The sequence below is a fragment of the Homarus americanus genome, unplaced genomic scaffold, assembly GCF_018991925.1.
Source record: "Homarus americanus isolate GMGI-L3 unplaced genomic scaffold, GMGI_Hamer_2.0 scaffold55640, whole genome shotgun sequence".
NCBI classification, from domain to species: domain Eukaryota; kingdom Metazoa; phylum Arthropoda; class Malacostraca; order Decapoda; family Nephropidae; genus Homarus; species Homarus americanus.
Genome location: NW_024713650.1, coordinates 4,124,628 through 4,142,791, shown reverse-complemented (window position 1 = coordinate 4,142,791; position 18,164 = coordinate 4,124,628). Strand labels below are relative to the sequence as shown.

General features: G+C 38.6%; 1 protein-coding gene across 1 annotated transcript; it reads right to left on the bottom strand.

Annotated features, from left to right (window-relative positions):
* Window positions 1–1,950: 1,950 nt before the first annotated feature.
* LOC121873910 lies at window positions 1,951–9,048 on the bottom strand. The gene is made up of 4 exons (XM_042377792.1): window positions 8,155–9,048; window positions 7,403–7,816; window positions 4,448–4,570; window positions 1,951–3,228 (listed from the first exon to the last, which is right to left on the bottom strand). The coding sequence occupies exons 1-4, from the start codon at window positions 8,488–8,490 to the stop codon at window positions 3,058–3,060; spliced, it is 1,044 nt and encodes a 347-aa protein (XP_042233726.1). The 5' UTR covers window positions 8,491–9,048; the 3' UTR covers window positions 1,951–3,057.
* Window positions 9,049–18,164: the final 9,116 nt, after the last annotated feature.

Here is an 18,164-nt window from a genome sequence, read left to right as displayed (position 1 = left end):
ACCGCACCTATTATTTCCTTTAAGTTCGTTTATAAATGTAATAACTGTCCTAACTCTATATCAAAGGTATAGATTAACAATTATCCAGCAGACTAGTTTATAAAGAGAACCTAGAGATTTTCAATACTTAATATTCTAAGGATATTTACATAACTTTTATATTGCCAAAAAATATTTATGAAGAATTGGTTTTCTCGTCTGTGTATTACTGTACTGTATAGTTGATGGTTTACCTCCCCATCCCATATCTTTACTAAAATATGAGAATAAATAGGCAAGAATTATTAAATAGTATTGCAACAAGATACCAGACCTCCCCCCTTAGACATAAAAAAAATCCTTGATTGTGAAGTAAATTTGTATGATTCCTCATGTACCAAATAAAAACTTGAATCTAAAGAGCAATTCATTATGACATTGACTCATTAGAAAGTTAATAATTCACCTTTTATGTTAGACGAGGTTATTAGTATATGTTAAGTGTATCTTTATTCTGCCCCATTTCCCTTTTGTTCACACTCTTTTCCTGCACCACTTTTCCCTCATATTTCACTCCCTACTTTGAGATTCACTTTACTGTACCTTACTTTTTCCTCTTTACCATTAATTGGCTTGTTAGCTGCTTGGGTGCTCGCTCACGTCTCTGTTGGCAAGTACTGGTTCTGTTATGCACGGCTGGCAAGTACTAGATATGTATTGGCTGCAGGCAAGTACTAAACATGTATGGACTGTTAGCAAGTACTGGCTCTGTTATGCACTGTTGGCAAGTACTAAACATGTATGGACTGTTGGCAAGTACTGGCTCTGTTATGGACTGTTGGCAAGTACTAAACATGTATGGACTGTTGGCAAGTACTGGCTCTGTTATGGACTGTTGGCAAGTACTAAACATGTATGGACTATTAGTAAGTACTGGCTCTGTTATGCACTGTTGGCAAGTACTAAACATGTATGGACTGTTGGCAAGTACTGGCTCTGTTATGGACTGTTGGCAAGTACTGGCTCTGTTATGGACTGTTGGCAAGTACTAAACATGTATGGACTGTTGGCAAGTACTGGCTGTTATGCACTGTTGGCAAGTACTGGCTGTTATGGACTGTTGGCAAGTACTGGCTGTTATACTGTTGGCAAGACTGTATGGACTGGCAAGTACTGGCTGTTATGGACTGTTGGCAAGTACTGGCTGTTATGCACTGTTGGCAAGTACTGGCTCCATAACGTATCTGCACCCCACTAAACAATGAAGTGTAAAGATGTATACATACCATAGATGGAACCTTTGCATGCTATAAGGTAGTCGTCTCAGCAATTGTTTATCTTGTCTGTATATTTCCACCCAGCAGCAATCACATAATCACAAGATTTGGGTTAAAAACAACGTCAGACTTTTGACAGTTGCCACAAGAAAGGGAGCACCTCTCTTGAATGCATTACAGTAACACTCTGGGGTGGATGAGGCAGTCCCTGTGAGGTGCAGCAAGTTAAGCCCTCTAAGATATACCATCATCCACCTAGGGGTTAAGAAGCTCTGGATTGTGACTACATTGGTTGTATGTTACCTGTACAGTCTATTTATTGTACTGTATATCTGCATTGTCTATTTACAGTACAAGCTGAACTGTATACTGTACCTGCTTTGAGTATATACAGTATATACTGGATGGTAGTTCAGTATATCTGCATTGTCTATATGCATCTGAACTGTACAGTATATCTGCACTGCTTATACTGTATATATACTGAACTGTGCAGTATACTGTAAAGTGCATTGTCTGTATACATACATGCTGAAGTGCACATCTGCTTAGAATATAGTAAAAACTTGAACTATGTCCCCACATTTACTATATACTGTACATACAATACTAAATAATTAACACACTTGTTTGATCATATTACTGACTAATACTAACCTACCTATTCTCAAAGGAAAACTAATACAAAACCCAATAAGATGGTGGTAACTTTTGTTTATTTTAGCCAGAAACAAATAACCAGATATTCACAGCACCGTACATTACCATTACATCACACAAGATACATTCAACATGCTAAATGAATCTGGAAGCCCCATACCAACGTACATAATGTATCCTGATATTGATTACACCAATTAGATCATGATATATACCTGGCCTGAAATAGTTCAATTAAATATCAACAATACTATGGATAGTTAATAAGCTATTGTGTTTTTTCAAGATCCAATTTACCAACATGTGATTCAGGTCATCGATATTTTTGTGTTTTTATTTCTATGATGAGTGTGGTAATGGTACAGTGCAGTATATGTAGAGAATAGTTACAGTGTTCTATCTAGGAAATGGATTAAATTATCTTGATATAGTGAGGAAAAAAAGTGTGAATTGTCATCTTGTAAATAATATCAAAGCCCATTATTCATTGTAAAATTATTAAGAAGTATAACAGTAATTTTAAGGTTAACCGTAAAAAAAAAATCATCAACAAGTACAAAAGAATAAACACGTCTACTAAATCAACTTCAATAACAATACCACTTCACATTCTGACACTGGTTATGTTCAGATTATTGTACACTCATAAAGATATGATACTGTAGCTACTGTCAAAATATACATCTACATCTTATACAAAACTAAATACAAAAAAAAAATACAGTTGTAGTAATATACTGTAATTCTATCTCGATTCCTTCGATTTTATGAATAATATTTACTCTTCTGTTTACAATGATTCCTAACATTTTAGAATTCCCTTCGTCGTCAACATATCCAACTTATTCATTTGACAAACTATGGATCTTGTGAATATTAGGAATCCCAATTTGTTTCAGCTAATGATTAAACAGTGTACTAGTGGTAAATGGGGAGGGGGGGGGGGGATTATGTAGGGTTAAGGTAGGTTAAGTTAGCATTAGGGTGTTTTAATGGGGGGTAAGGTTAGATCAGGTAAGGTTTGGTTAGGTTAGGTTAGCATTAGGCTGTTTAATCAATCATCAAGTGAAATAAACTGGGGTTCCTAATCTTGCCAAAATCCCAGACTTCCTTCCTTCCTTCTCACCCCTCACTTGCTGAACTACTTGGAGGTGTCGTCACAGAACTTAGCCATCACGATATCCTTGGCAGACAGTCCACCACAGTCGTGAGTAGACCAAGTCACCTCTACTTTGTTGTAGACATTGAACCATTCAGGATGGTGGTCAATCTTCTCTCCCCTTAGTGCCACACAGCTCATCCAACCCCAGGCCTGAAAGACAAATTGAAGATTCATCTGAGGTTTGATTCTACTGAAGGCATTTTAAGTTTTTTTTTCACATATATATATACAACATTATGAGATTTTGTTTAATTATTTCATATTTATCGAACTCTGAGAACATAACCTATATAATGCAATCAAAACAAAATGTAAATCTATGATGCACACAACACAATAACATAAGAAACTGTATACAAAAACACAGAGCACACTGAACATTACTCTCCTTGATTCATATTTATAACTTGGTGTAACTGTACTGTATATACTGCACCATTGACCACAGTAAGAGGAATTGAACCAACTGCATATATACTGTACTCTACACATCTGAGAAATATACATATCTGGTATTCATTGACATTTTATTATGGTTCTGAAAGATGTGGTTTTAATACAGTACACCTAGTCATTCATCATGTACTTAAACAGCATATAACAGTAGTGAACTGAAGGGGGATTAAGACTATAGTGGTCTATTGTCTCAAGCTTCAAGTCTCAATGCTGTACACAATATTTAATGTAAGAATTTTATCACAATGAAAGAAAGGAAACAGCAGGAATTAATATACTGTATTTGGTACTGTATATATGAGAGATAGGTAAAATGTACAATAAGCACAAAATTATTAAAAAAAAAAACTGTGTGGACAAACTTTTTCAGAGTAAAACTTGTAAACCCCCGGAATAATCTGCCCTAGTGTTGTGACAGCACCGAGTACAAGCTCTTTCAAGACCAGACTTGGCCAACTCTGGAGCAGATACAGATACAGTCAGGAGCCAGTACATGTCCAGTACTTGCCATCAGTGCATAACAGAGACACGTCCGAATGCCCAAGTGGCTAATGAGCTGATCAGTGATGAAGAGGATAAAATGTGGTATACTGCTGCGAATTGTACGAAGACTTGTCCCACTGCACCATTTCTCATACTTTACACATTATGAAAACCATCACACAGTATTGCTGCCCCAAATGTTGCTTTCCATTCCTTCAACATAGTATACCTGTAAAATGTATGATCTTAGGTGTTGGGTCAGAGGGAAAACAGCCAAGAGATCAAGTTGAAGCAATACATAAAGGAGACAAAACGGAATGACACAGCTCACGCGTTACATAGATGGCAGCCAAAAAAGGCCATAAAAGTCCCTCCTGAATACTCGTGTCAACCAGCCAATCCTCAGAGGGCATTAAGTACTATAACCCACCTCATTGAAATCTTTAAAAAGGAACGTTTTCTTCATAGCATCACGACCATCTACCATCGTCCAGTTGTCATCCAGCAAAGGTTTCAGTTTCGTTTCCCGTTCTCCAGCTGTGAGTTTCTGAGCCTGGTGGTGTGGAGTTGATACACAGACAGTTAGATATTCATTCAGTAAAAGTGTTAAAAATATGTTCCCACTAGTATGTCCTAGTATGGAGCCAATGGTAAAGACTAGTAAGTTGATTTTAAACAAGGATAGCCCAACTGTATTTCCACTGTGGGTCCTTCATACTACAAACTTAACAATGAGGGCAGCGAATATCATCAAAAATACGGAACAAAATTGATCATATGGCAGGCAAATTACATAATACTGTAACCTGTAACATATTTCATCAGGTTGTTGGTCTGTTCTTCGTTACGACCTTTAATATCCAGTGTTAGTACAAGAGGAGACTGTAATAGCCAGAGAAAACCTGCCATGTTTGGTAGTGTCACAGTGGCTAACACCCTTCTCACCTCTGTACAGGGTCAAGACTTGAACCCAGGACACAGTATTGAGAGGTATTTACATTTCTACTGTAACACCAACATATCCAAAAAATAGGTTATACTGTACAGAACTGAGATATACTCTACAGAACTGGGATATACTCTACAGAACTGGGATATACAGGTACTCTACAGAACTGGGACATACTCTACAGAACTGGGATATACTGTACAGAACTGGGATATACAGGTACTCTACAGAACTGGGATATACTCTACAGAACTGGGATATACTCTACAGAACTGGGATATACTCTACAGAACTGGGATATACTCTACAGAACTGGGATATACTCTACAGCACTGAGATATACTCTACAGAACTGGGATATACTCTACAGAACTGGGATATACAGGTACTCTACAGAACTGGGACTGGGATATACTATATACTCTACAGAACTGGGATATACTCTACAGAACTGGGATATACTCTACAGAACTGGGATATACTCTACAGAACTGGGATATACTCTACAGAACTGGGATATACTCTACAGAACTGGGATATACTCTACAGAACTGAGATATACTCTACAGAACTGGGATATACTCTACAGAACTGGGATATACTCTACAGAACTGGGATATACTCTACAGAACTGGGATATACTCTACAGCTCTGGGATATACAACATATATACTGTAGTGTACTGTATTATACATTTGGGATATAAAAGTACAGTAATGTAATTCCATACACACAAGGTTAATATTTCAACTTGGTGTAAATTACTCAGACTATAATACTTAACCTTATTTTCTTAGGTAGAGAGTAAAGTGAAAATAAGACTGGTCGATCTGTAATACTCCCGCCAGCCTGGACTCCCTCTTCAAGGCTACCCACTGGGACTGGTTACTGCTTATACATTATATATTCACTAAAACTATCTTACAAGTTCTCAATGGTTTATAAGTGGTAGTGTACGTATATAATGCTGAGTGTAGTTAGAATAATATACAGAGTAGGTATACACACAGTATACATAGTGAAGGTATACATTGTATAGTAATGTAGGTATACAATGTACAGTGTAGGTATACAATGTACATAGACAGTGAACGTTTACAGTACATACCCAACCAAGGTTAGACCATGACAATGTTTTTTCTGCCATTATTAAAATTTAGTACTCTGGTATTATTGATTCCAGGAAGGCTTAAGATTTGCCAATTTAACACCACCCAATGATTAACAGTTAAAATATAAGGTAATTACTGTTACGGACAACACGAAACATATATATATATATATATATAAATGTAGACGTGTTACTTATAAAGTGCAGTATATGAGAAGAAAATAATGCTTAATACAACAATAACTAACAACAATTACTAACACGGTAATTACTGACACCCATTAAAAGTAAATCAAACAAATCAACTGGGTATTAATATGTCATAAATATTCCTAATACCTACATAACAAATTGAACCACTACAGACTGATTCACTAAACTAATACTGCATAGTTAACAAGGTCATTATAACTCACCATAGTTGACAATTGAGAGATATATGATAAGGTGAAGAGAAAAACTACCACAGATAGTCTTCTAACCTCCTAGTCACTCCCCGGTAGCAACAGGTCGACTGGATTAGACTAGACTGGAACACCCACCAACCCCCCACTTCCCATGAATTACCAGAGGCCACCACTCATAAAACCCCCAATGTTAACACCACTACGAATCTATCGTTTTTGATACACAACAAACTTTACCAATTTTACACAAATTTATTACCCTTAAGTATTTTTTGATTAGGTTAGAAAGCATTAGATTGGATAATTGCTCCTGAAAAAGCTAATTCTCACCAAAGTTCCATTCGTGGTATTTTCTAACATTGAACCTCTTGCCGTCCCTCCATATTCATCCAGTCACCCTTTCGTCCAAAACCATTGATTTATCTATCTTCTTTCTCGCCTTCACCCTTATGTAAAAAAAAAAAAATCAATCAAAACACCAAAGATCATAAATATAAGGAAAAAGTAGTAATTTGATTTAGTTAAAAATTTAAAGTCACACGAGAAGGTTGCGACACACTCCAGAGGATCTTGGGGGTGGGGGAGGGGGTCATGTCCTCCCTTCCAGGTCCAAGTTGGTCGATTAGGCTGGGCTGGATTCTATAACCGCGTGAATTCGAACATTTCTTTTTACGATAGGAATTGAATATCAAGGTAGAGTCTCAGTTTAACCAACAAGTTAAGTATACGTTTGGGTAAACCTACTGACGAAGGAATTTAACTATGAAATCTTTAATGGCTAAATTAAATGCCACTGCATATATATATAACACACCCAAAAGCGGCATCAAAATAACATTAACACTACCTTTAACGTTAAACTGTCAACGTAAATGGAAATGTTAGAAGTTTGTAATGAAGCGTTTGTGAACGATATACCTGCTGGGTTGGATATTCAGGAGGGTTATCATAATGCCCCAATTCAGCTTGGTAAATAATGTTATTAATGTGATGTTCAACTGTAGACCTCGCATATTGTGTACTAAGTTTTCTAAGTTTGCAGGCAATGAGTTCTCCGAAGATTTGAAATTCATCCTTTTCTCTACACCGCTGTTGCATTGGCTTCATAACCTGATAAGCCTCCTCAGTCATCGAATCCCGTCTCCTTTTTAAGTTTTGTTTCCCGAATTTCGTTTCAGTGGTGGAGGTATAGACGTAATTCTCAGCATCTTTCTCACAAACACTGACTACAGAGTGGGGTGACGGCTGTTCTCTGAGTTGTTCTTTGTGATTCCAATCCTCTTCTATTACGTGTGTATTTTTATATTCTACGGGTGTTTCATAAGCCTCAAACTGTAAGGAAAAAAAAATAAATAAAAAAGTAGGAATATGCAAATAAATACTAACATCCGAGATTTTATTACAATTATTTCTAATACTATTTCCAATATTCCTGAAATTTATATGTTCTTAAATATAAATATAATAATCATATTTATCTAACTCAGAAAGTAAAAACACTGAACACTGCATCCAAGTTTAAATAATGATTTATATGCAAGTATAAAGTACAGTACAGTAGTGAGGATAAATACAGCTAAGTAAACAAAGTGTAAGTTTCCTTGTACATATTTCTGTAAGATATAACTAAAGCATTAATATAACAAATACAAATTATTTTTATTACATACCTGTATTTCAGCTTCACAACTACGATGAGGTGTTTCCTTGTTGTTCAATAAGAAAAACAAACTTCTGAAGGCGAACCATTTTGATGTATAATTTCCCTCTGTTCCATCAGGTTTCTTTTCCAGGGTCTTTCTCATTTCTCTCTGAAACTGGGCCACCACGATTTTCGTCTTCTTTTCAACTTCTACCCTCTCCACTTTCATTATAGCTGCTATTTCCCTCCACGCTTCATTCTTCTTTATTTTGTCTTTATAGTTAATGTTCTTTGGGTCCCATAATATTGGGTGGGAGCGATAAAGCTCTATTAAGAGAAGGACATTTTCTTTCATCCATTCCATTACGTAATTACAGCTAAATGCACACAATAATCAAATTAATGAAGCTTGGAGACAGAGAACATCTCCCTTGTTCTGTTAGTGTGAGTCAACTGGTGAAATGTTGCCAACTGCAGGGAGACAACACCACTGTTACCAACATGTTGCCATCAATGATTGCAACATTCCTTAAGATTTACAGCTCATCAATAGGAAATATTATTTTGGGGCAGAAATGTTGTCCAAATTAATGTTCTCAAATCCCAACTTGTTGTGATCTTTTATTCTCACAACTGTTGACAGCATTGTTGTCAACACCACTTGTCACTGCGTTGGTGTGGACCGTTCGGTCTGATGCTAACCCCGCCCCCTTCTCCGAAAGCGTTAACTTGTTTGTGACTTCGACGGTAAATTTACTTCACTCCAAAATTTCCCCAATCATATCTACAACAACATGTTAATATTAGCATCCTACAATCACAAAATGTACAGTACTGGACGAAACTACATTCACCAACAACTACTTATCATTTGAATTCCCTAAATATACAATAAATACTTCCTTTTTTACTTTTATCCTCTTCGCCACTGATCGGCTCGTTAGCCGCTTGGGCGGTCGGCTACGTCTCTGTTAAAGCACTGTTAGCAAGTTCTGGCCCTTGACTATATCGGAAGCTTAACGTAATGCCCAATGTTTAATGTATAGATAATTCTTTATTTGGGGGAAACCAGTGGGAATTCTAGGGCTGTCCTTGGCTGACTTAATGTTGAACATTTATTATTGTTTGTGTAACCTATACTGCCTCTGTATATGATGAACCATTGTGAACTTGTATGACGAATTTACTGATTAATATCTATCTGGGTTATATTTTTCAAAATTTTAGTCTTGATATGTTAATACTCAATCAGAATACGCAGTAATATATTATATCAGCAATAAATACACAATGCACTTGGCTGAGAATGAGTACAGACCGGCCTCCTAACCTTAGAGGCCATCCCTCGGCTGTTGATGTTGATGAAGGTCAAAGTCAGAGAGGCCACCCTGCTGGAGTGTGGCCATAACGTGGCCTCACCACCACCCCTGATCACAGGCGACAACACACCCAGCCTCAGTAATTGTATCCCATTACGTGTTGCTGGCAGTAACCTGGTGACCACACTCATCTGCCTGGAGCGAGAGCAAGACAATATTTCTTTTAACGAGTAAATAAATGAATACAGGCATCTTTATCTATCTAACTATATCTGGGTAGCTTCAAATATAGGCTGGGCGGATATATGAGTGATAGGGGTTGGGTGTAAACGGCACTGCCCAATATGGACCAATAGGCCCGCTGCAGTTTCCTCCCTTCTTATGTTGTTATCTAGTTCCCACACGCCAGTCAATACAAACCTGCCAGAGGCTTTTAAAGTTCCAGCTACGGGCTCTCACTGTCACCTGTCTGCCTCTTGCTGTGTGGGTCCATCAGAGAACAGTCTTATATCTAAGTAATGAAACTAATTTATATTATACTTTGTGATATTTAACTTCGAAGTGACAAACATATATTTATGTATAAAATCGTACAAAAATTATCTGCGCTTGAGACACTGCATCTTTAATTACAGTATTCAAGCCCTTGTGATTTCTTTTGGTTCAATTCTATGTGTACAGCGGTGGTGGTAGATAATTAACATACCATAAAGTATACAACAAATCAGGTGTCACTACTTAAATATATAAGACTAGGTTATCCTCAGGTTGTTTGATGGCGAGTTAAACACAGGGGTTCACACACTGGTCCTTCATACCCTCACACCCATCTCTAAGCTGTATTCTAAGGGCTGATCTCTGTCTCCTTCCCTTGTGATTATTCTGTGCCTCTCATTCTCCCTCTCACAAGAGCTCATCTCCTTAGTGCTTTTAGATATGACGATAGCATAAAGAATTCAACTCAGCTTACTCACCTAAAGAATAACCTCTAACACTTTCCTAACCTCATCCCAAAATAACATTAGGATGGTATTAATCTTTAGGTGAAATAATCTTTTTACTTTATCCTTCTTCACTACTGATCGGCCTATTAGGCCGCTTTTAAGTGATTTGGTCACGTTCCCTGTTATGCACTGTTGGCAAGTACTGGGCATGCACTGGCTCCTGAATGTACCTGAACCTGCTCCAGTGTGGGTCAAGTCTTGTTCCTGAAAGAGCTCTTTTCACACTCGGTGCCGCCACAACACTTTCTTGCAGATTGTTCCAGAGCTCACAACTCTCACTCCGAAAAAGTTTGCCCCTCACAGTTTTCTGACTTGCTGCTTCTTCAATCTTTGAGCTGTGACCCTTGTAGGGCGAGCGTCCGCCAGCCCAAGTAAGTGACACTCGACTGAGTAGTGCCCCTGAGATGCTTATACACTCAATTAGGACGCCCCTTGCCCGCCTGTAGTACAGGGTATAATAGGCAGTCTGTGGCTACCCAATCTCTCAGGTAGTTGAGGTGCCGAAGTGCAGGCGCACCAGTCTAGCGGCCCTCCTTGAACATTTTCAACCAACTGACAGTCCCAAGGATATCTCGGGGACCGTGACAGGCAGACAGTACTAGATGGGGGAAGCACTTCAATTTGAAGATCGTTACGAGGGACAGACCGTTCAGATATCTGGAACGACCTTCTTATATAAGACCCAACAATGCATTTCCCGATTTACCTTCTTCATCCAGTTGGGACATAGATACGCCTCCTACCGTTGGTACGCCCCAGGTGCGTCTCTACACCTCCCATGACATTGAATCTCGGCAGCCATTTCGACCATTTTTGAGTTTCAGAGATCCTTCTGCAACTTCACAGTCCGCTATTCTTGATTTCCCGGGAAATAACTTGGAATCATCGGCAAACATTTGTATAGAGGAGTACGTCAGGCATGTCATTTGGTGAAACAAACAAACAACAGCGGGCCCACACTGCCCTGTGGTACCCCACCACTCTGTGACAGTTAACATGATGATTTCGTGATATTAATCACCACACACTCCTTGCGGTCATGTGAAAGTCTTCTATCCATGCAAGGACATTTCCCTGAATTCCGTACCCTTCCAGCTCGATTTTCAGCCTTCGTAAGTACACTGTCGTAAAGCCTTGGCAAATCTAGGTAAATATTGTCGATATACTACCCTGTTCCAGAATATGGGTCCAAATATCCAATAAGTTGAGCAATTGTGTTAAGCAGGAGCCGCCCGACATAAACCGAGTTAGCAAATCTCCAAGGTTGTTTTTTGTAGATGTTCCATCGCTGCATCTCTGATAATACTCTCAAGGACTTTACATATTATGCTGGTCAGGCTCACCGGGTTCATAGTTGTTCGCGGAGTGACGATCGCCCTCGGAAGATAGACTCACATAAGCCATCAGACCTTTCGTTCATCCAGGCATTACAAAACAGGGCTTAGGCTCGGGTGGTTAAGCAGTAACAACTCTCTAGCACCTAGGATGCACCATGTCAGGCCGCCGGGGACTCTTATGGACCTTAGCCTTGACAGTTTATTTCTAACACCTCTTCTGTGAACACAATGTGTGCCGCGCTGTGTCGAACCGCTCATCCTCAAACGCAGGAAGCGTTAATTTATCTCTCTTGGAACACCGAGAAAAGAAGCTGTTCATCACCTCAGCCATCTGGTCAGAAATCTGCAACTACCATCTTCAAAGCCTCAGGTCTGATACTCCTACTCGCGTTTTACTCGACTTTGCATAGCGGCAAAACTTTGGTTTGACTTGACTGCCGCAACCAGCCTCTGAACTCTTCACTCTTCTAATAATTTCCTTTGCTTGGTTTCTGGCTCTTGCATACATCTCAATGTCCCACACATCTTTTGACCTGTAACCCACGTCTTTGAATTTCTGGGTTTTCTTCTTAACTTTGTTGTCGACCGCCACCTTGGCTCATGTGTAGATCCCCTCGTATTCCTAGAGGCAATTGGTCACTCCCAGTATATATTTATCGATCAATTGGGTCACTTTACTAGTTATGATATTCAGTTGTTCATGCTTCTGGAAGCCCCTAATGAGGAGGCCAGTGGATACCTCATCTCTCTTCCTTCATCCCATTTGTAATTCCCTTTGTAATATTTGCAGACCTTTTTGGCCTATCTTATCTGAACCTGGTAACAGTTAAATCTGGAATGACAACACTGTATGGTGACTGGTGCCAACTGGGGCAAGGTAGTTCTAGTTTGCACACCATACCTCCTCGTTTGTTGCGGATGAGTCTAGTGGCTTGGGTATGGTTCTGTAATGTGTCGGGTCTCTAACATGTTGGAACAGAAAATTGTCTCTCAGTTTCTACAAAGAGTAGCAGGGGTTATTCAAGTCATTTAGTGAACTCGTTTTCTCCAGTCAATGTCGCTATAGTTAAAGTCCCCCATGATAAGGAGTGTGGCTAGCTGGAGCATCGCTGCATTGTCTATTAAGGCTCTAAGTTCCTTTTGGTTAATAAGCTACAGTTTAAGATTCGTAGATACAATCTTATTTGCTAAGTAAGTCTCTTCCCTTTAATTTAATTTCTCTACAATCACTTGGACTCTTCAAAAACATCCTCTCCTCTGGTACCCCTCACCTGGCTGGCTCTTAAGGTCTTGGTTTCTGTACAGAGATAACCACACCCTCTTGCAAGTTTCTTGAGAAAGGTCTGCAAAATGAGTCATATCCAGCAATACTGAACTCACATTCCTCTGTCGATTCTCCTGTTCTGTACAACAAAGTTCTACAGCCCTACAATATCTGGTTGGTGTACCTTCAGTAGTGTTCCAAACTCCTCTCTCTTATCGTAAGAAAACGGTCAGTATTAGTGCATACACATTCAAGCCAGAATCGCCCGGTAACGTCTTGCTCCTAGTAAACTTCCCACACCCCCCATTCTCAGAAGCTGAAGTGATTTAATAATACTGTAAATAATAATGGGCCAATAATAATAATTAACAGTTTATTGAAAAAAGTTCTGCACCGCATAATCAGATTTTGCAGGGTGTGATTAGGCCTCATCGGGCGCCCTCCCGCTGTTAGGCGGAGCTGGTGCCACCTCCCGGGTGGGGGTAAAGCGGTGGAGGGGTAAAAGGTTGCTCTCTGGCCCTGTGTTGGCACATTTAGTTTCCACTCACCCTCTTCCTAACATAACCCATGTACACCCGTCTCCTCGTCTCTTCAACCTCCCTGTTTGCTGTTCCTCTGCATTAACAAGGCGATCTGGTGAATGTGAATGCACTCCTGCCTGCCTCGCCTGCTAAGTTTGCCTGCCGAATAACCTCCCATTTCTCCTCCCACTCACTAGTGATCCTGAGGGGGCGAGGCTTATCCCCTGCTTTTGTTTCCAGCCTCCTCACATCTCTGTTGAGGGGTTGATGGCATCTTTAGAACCTCTGCACAAATATTCTTAAACTGTATCTTATCGCGGTTATCTTACTCTCAGTTCCTCCGCTTCTGGCTCTCCAAAAACTATTACATTGTTCCTGCGCTGAAACGTTCCCTTGTTCCTACTAACAGTAGGTCCGCGATCATTTCTTTTCTCGACACACTGGAGTCCCAGCTGGTTGTAGAACTTATGCTCTGATCCTGCATTACTTCCACCACCTCCCCTGCGGGGTCTCTGCTATGCCTCAGCATAACTCTCTTAGAAACCACCTCTCATTCTGTTGGCTACTTCCTCAGTCTTAGCAAGGATCTTTCCCAACTTGTTCCAGCTTGGGCAACCAGCAGGGCTCCAGCTTTATCTATTTTCGTCCCTAGGAACCTGTTTTCTTATGGCTTGCAACGCTTCTTTTCACCTTGACTATGCAATCAGGGCACACAGCAACAGCCTTCATGCTTTTTACGGCAGCTTGCATCATCCTCAACGCGTTGCATTATCAGGCCGTATCAATTCATATCCGCTACCCCTGCAGGTTGTTGTTGTTGTGGGGGTGCAGACTGTGTGCTAGATCTACACCTATTTAAGTAAAAACAAAAACCAAACAGTTCTTAGCTGCCCTCTGCTGGTGTTATCTTCCCTGTTGCCTTTAGAGTTGTCTTCTGTTTTCTTCTCTTCTTTTTTTCAGTTCACTTTGGCAATTTGTCGGTATCTATGTGCTATCTCTATGTACACTGCATTTTGCTATGAATAACAGATTTTATACACCCACTCAGTCCTTTAGAAACTTAGAAAAATAAATAATCTTTCTTGGGGCAATACTAGAATGCCTTTGAGGATACCCAAGCTTGTTGATTTTATTTTTATTTTAACTATTATTTCCTTAGCCACTCCTCGACACTCCAGTTGTACCAAAAAATTTCAAATTACATATTTTCGAGGTCAGCGTTAGTGATTGCGCTTATTACTGACAAAATTTTCGTTTGCAATTCCCTTTTAAAATGGTGGCAAGCTTAAGTAATTTTTGTGGTGCTGAGAAGAAAAAGAGACACCCATTTTAGATTTTCTATTTATTATTTTCGCATTTTTAGACTTACATCTTGACCTGGATTTGGGTCCCTAACATCGTAAATGTAAGTCGAGGAGTGGCTGTACTTTCTTTTCTTGTTCTCATCAACGACTATATCTCTTTGTGCTATCAGTCCATGAGAAAGCACACAAACAAAATAAAATTTAAAGTCTCTGTGGCACCTATGACACTACTTGGTTTCTGCTGGCAGTAGTGCCTTACCAGCTTGCTTGCCAATTTGTTCTTCACTTTAAGTTATTTACAACCTCTTCCTGGTCACTGATAACACTATGAACTGATTTAACTAAAGGCACAGTACTACACTCCCTGGTTGACCTTTATCACAGCGTGACCACAACTCCGTAAAAAAAATTAAATAAAAGTTTCGTCATATGGCAGTGATTTTGTGGTTGTAGGCCTCTTGACCTGGGCTGTACCTCAACTCGGTGGAGATTGAGTTTTCAAAAATATATCGCGTCTAGCATTAAAAATCTACTTCGATTTACACTTTCACATCACTAAGATGATCTTGATGATCTTATGTAATCACTGTACACTTTCTGCCGCTCAACGAGGCCCAGTGCGGACCGCGCTGTGTTACAGGCAAACGCGACCCGACCCGCCCCGAGCCTAACGCTTTACTACCACTGGGATGGAGATTCTTCAGATGATTCCAAACTTCCATAACTGGTAAATCTATGTACAGAAAAGCATGCTGCAAGGTAATGCATTAGGTACAGTACAGTATAATGAAGTAAGGGCACACCAAAAAATAGGTGTTCATAGCTTCCAAAATGACACTAAACTTTCTTGCAATGTTTAATGGGTCAAATCAATATAATCTAATACATAAAAAAAAAATAAGCCAATTGACAGACTTTATTTCTTCTTAAGGGGAGAAGGTCAGGTCAGGTCAGGTTAGGTCAAAGCTTATATTTCTTGATGTGACTGGTAGACCATCAGATAAAGATTAGATTTTCACTGGGTTAGATTAGGTTAGGTTGACCTGACCTCCTCCCCAGATACAGTAGTACAGTAGAAATGTATTTTTTGGTTCTCTACAAACAGTCATCTATATTAACCAAAATAAGTAGCTGTATCAGAAATGGGATCACCATAAGATTAACCCCAATTTATTCCACTTTAAGATTAACCAACCCAATGTTAACCAAATTTAACCTAATTCTACCTAATCTAATTGAATCCATTAAGTGTCATTGGTTTCTTCCAGCTGAATAAAATACCTAAATCTTGACACTAATCCTTTAAGGGTCATATGAGATACTTTTTAACCTAAAGTAACTTCCCCAAGTAACATTTTGGTGGTTAATCTTTAGGTGAAATAAACTTGGGGCAAAACCTTCATGAGATCTGAGTAAATTCTAAGGTATTTTTTTGTAACAATCAGAAATATCAAACTTAATTAGCGTTATTTTCATAGTCTTAACATACCCAAGACTTAACTCATGTTCCATCATATTTCATCTCGGAGAATAAAGTACAGACTGCAGGGTAAATTTTAGTATCAGAATTCACGAGGGTTTGTATGTATTCAGTACCACATTATCTTTCAAATTACCAGAGATTAGTCCACCCAATTTATTTCATTGTATTAAATAATTAACCATGCAAATGCAAACTAAGCCTAACCTAACCTATCCAATTCTAAACTTAACTATCCTATCCAATCCTAGACTAAACTATCCTAACCTAACACATCTAGATAGAAAATAAAGTCTCACTGCAATTATAATACCATTTTTACCTCCACACCCGTGAGTTAGATCATAGATAAGCTAATTAGATATTATACAGTATCTTATAAACCTTTGAGTTACCCCCTGAAAAATGGGTGACATCCAAGAAGGAAACGACCACAATTAAAATACAGTTCTGTACAGTAAAATCTAAATGTCTCTTTCTGACAGTCTTTAGTTAAAATATAATTTACTATTTTACCATTGTTTGTATTCCTGCACTGTCTATGTACTGTACACATAACTCCAAAAAGTATCCTTATGGAGAAGTTCAATTATTTTCAAATTGAACACTGTGACTCCTGTTGTCTCAGTAGGGTTGTCAAAATCCTTCACCCGTTGCTTCATATTGTCTCATACAAAATGGTAAAGGTACTTTTGGGCGTGTGTGAACTTGCGTGATGAGTATACAGGCTGTCCCCAACTTACAACAGGGATAAGTTCCTGGACCCATAGTTTAGGTTAGGTTAAAGCCCATACAAAACAACAATAATATCCCATACATAATGAATAATGTAAATAATGTAAAAAATGGGATTTTAATTACAAGTTTTTGTGGTGAATGTATTGGGATCCCGTTCATAAGTGCGGGTGATGGTAAGTCAGACGGTCGTAACTCGGGGACTGCCTGTACCATATACATAATAAATATCCATCTATCTACCTATCTAACAGACTCATTTAGATATTTTTGTAGGAGTAATTTCAATAAAAATTTTGGGTCACCTGAAGAATTTCCATCCCAGCTTACTTCACCTTAAGATTAGCCCTCATAACTTTTATTCAGTTTAAGATTAATCATCCTAATACAACCTTACCCAACCTAATCAAACCTAACCCTTCCCAGGTAGCATTAGGGAGGCACTCATTAGTTGAATTAAGCTTCGGTGATAATCTTTAGGTGATCAAACTATTTATAGGATTAAAAATTACAGAAAAACAAAATAATATAAATTGCAATTCCTCAATACCATTTGCAGTTTTTGCAAGTTGAGTTATGAGTTGTCTTATTAATCACATTAACAAGAACCTAACCTAACCTAACTCTTCCAAGTAACAACATTAGGTTAATTAATAACAGTGAAATAAACTGGGTGGCAAATCTTCTCGTGATCCTTTGGCTTCAATAAAATACTTGTCGAAATACTCGCTTTACATGGGCACGTTTCTATTACCATCGTTTACTTCATCAATCATATTCAAAGCATTATTCCTAGGTCTACTGTATTCATATTCTGTGTACTTAAACAAAATAATAAAAGAAGCACCTCACTATAACCTTACATACATACACAGTAAAAATTATTCAATACAATCATCAAACAAGATCACAGTGGCTCACTGTGCACAATGTATATATTAGCAGGTCATACACACACACACAAAAATAACATTAATTAAACAAATATCATCATTAAAATCTTATATTCATACGATAAATTTACCATGAATTGCAAGAAAAGTTAACATTAAACTTAAGAATAATGGAAATATC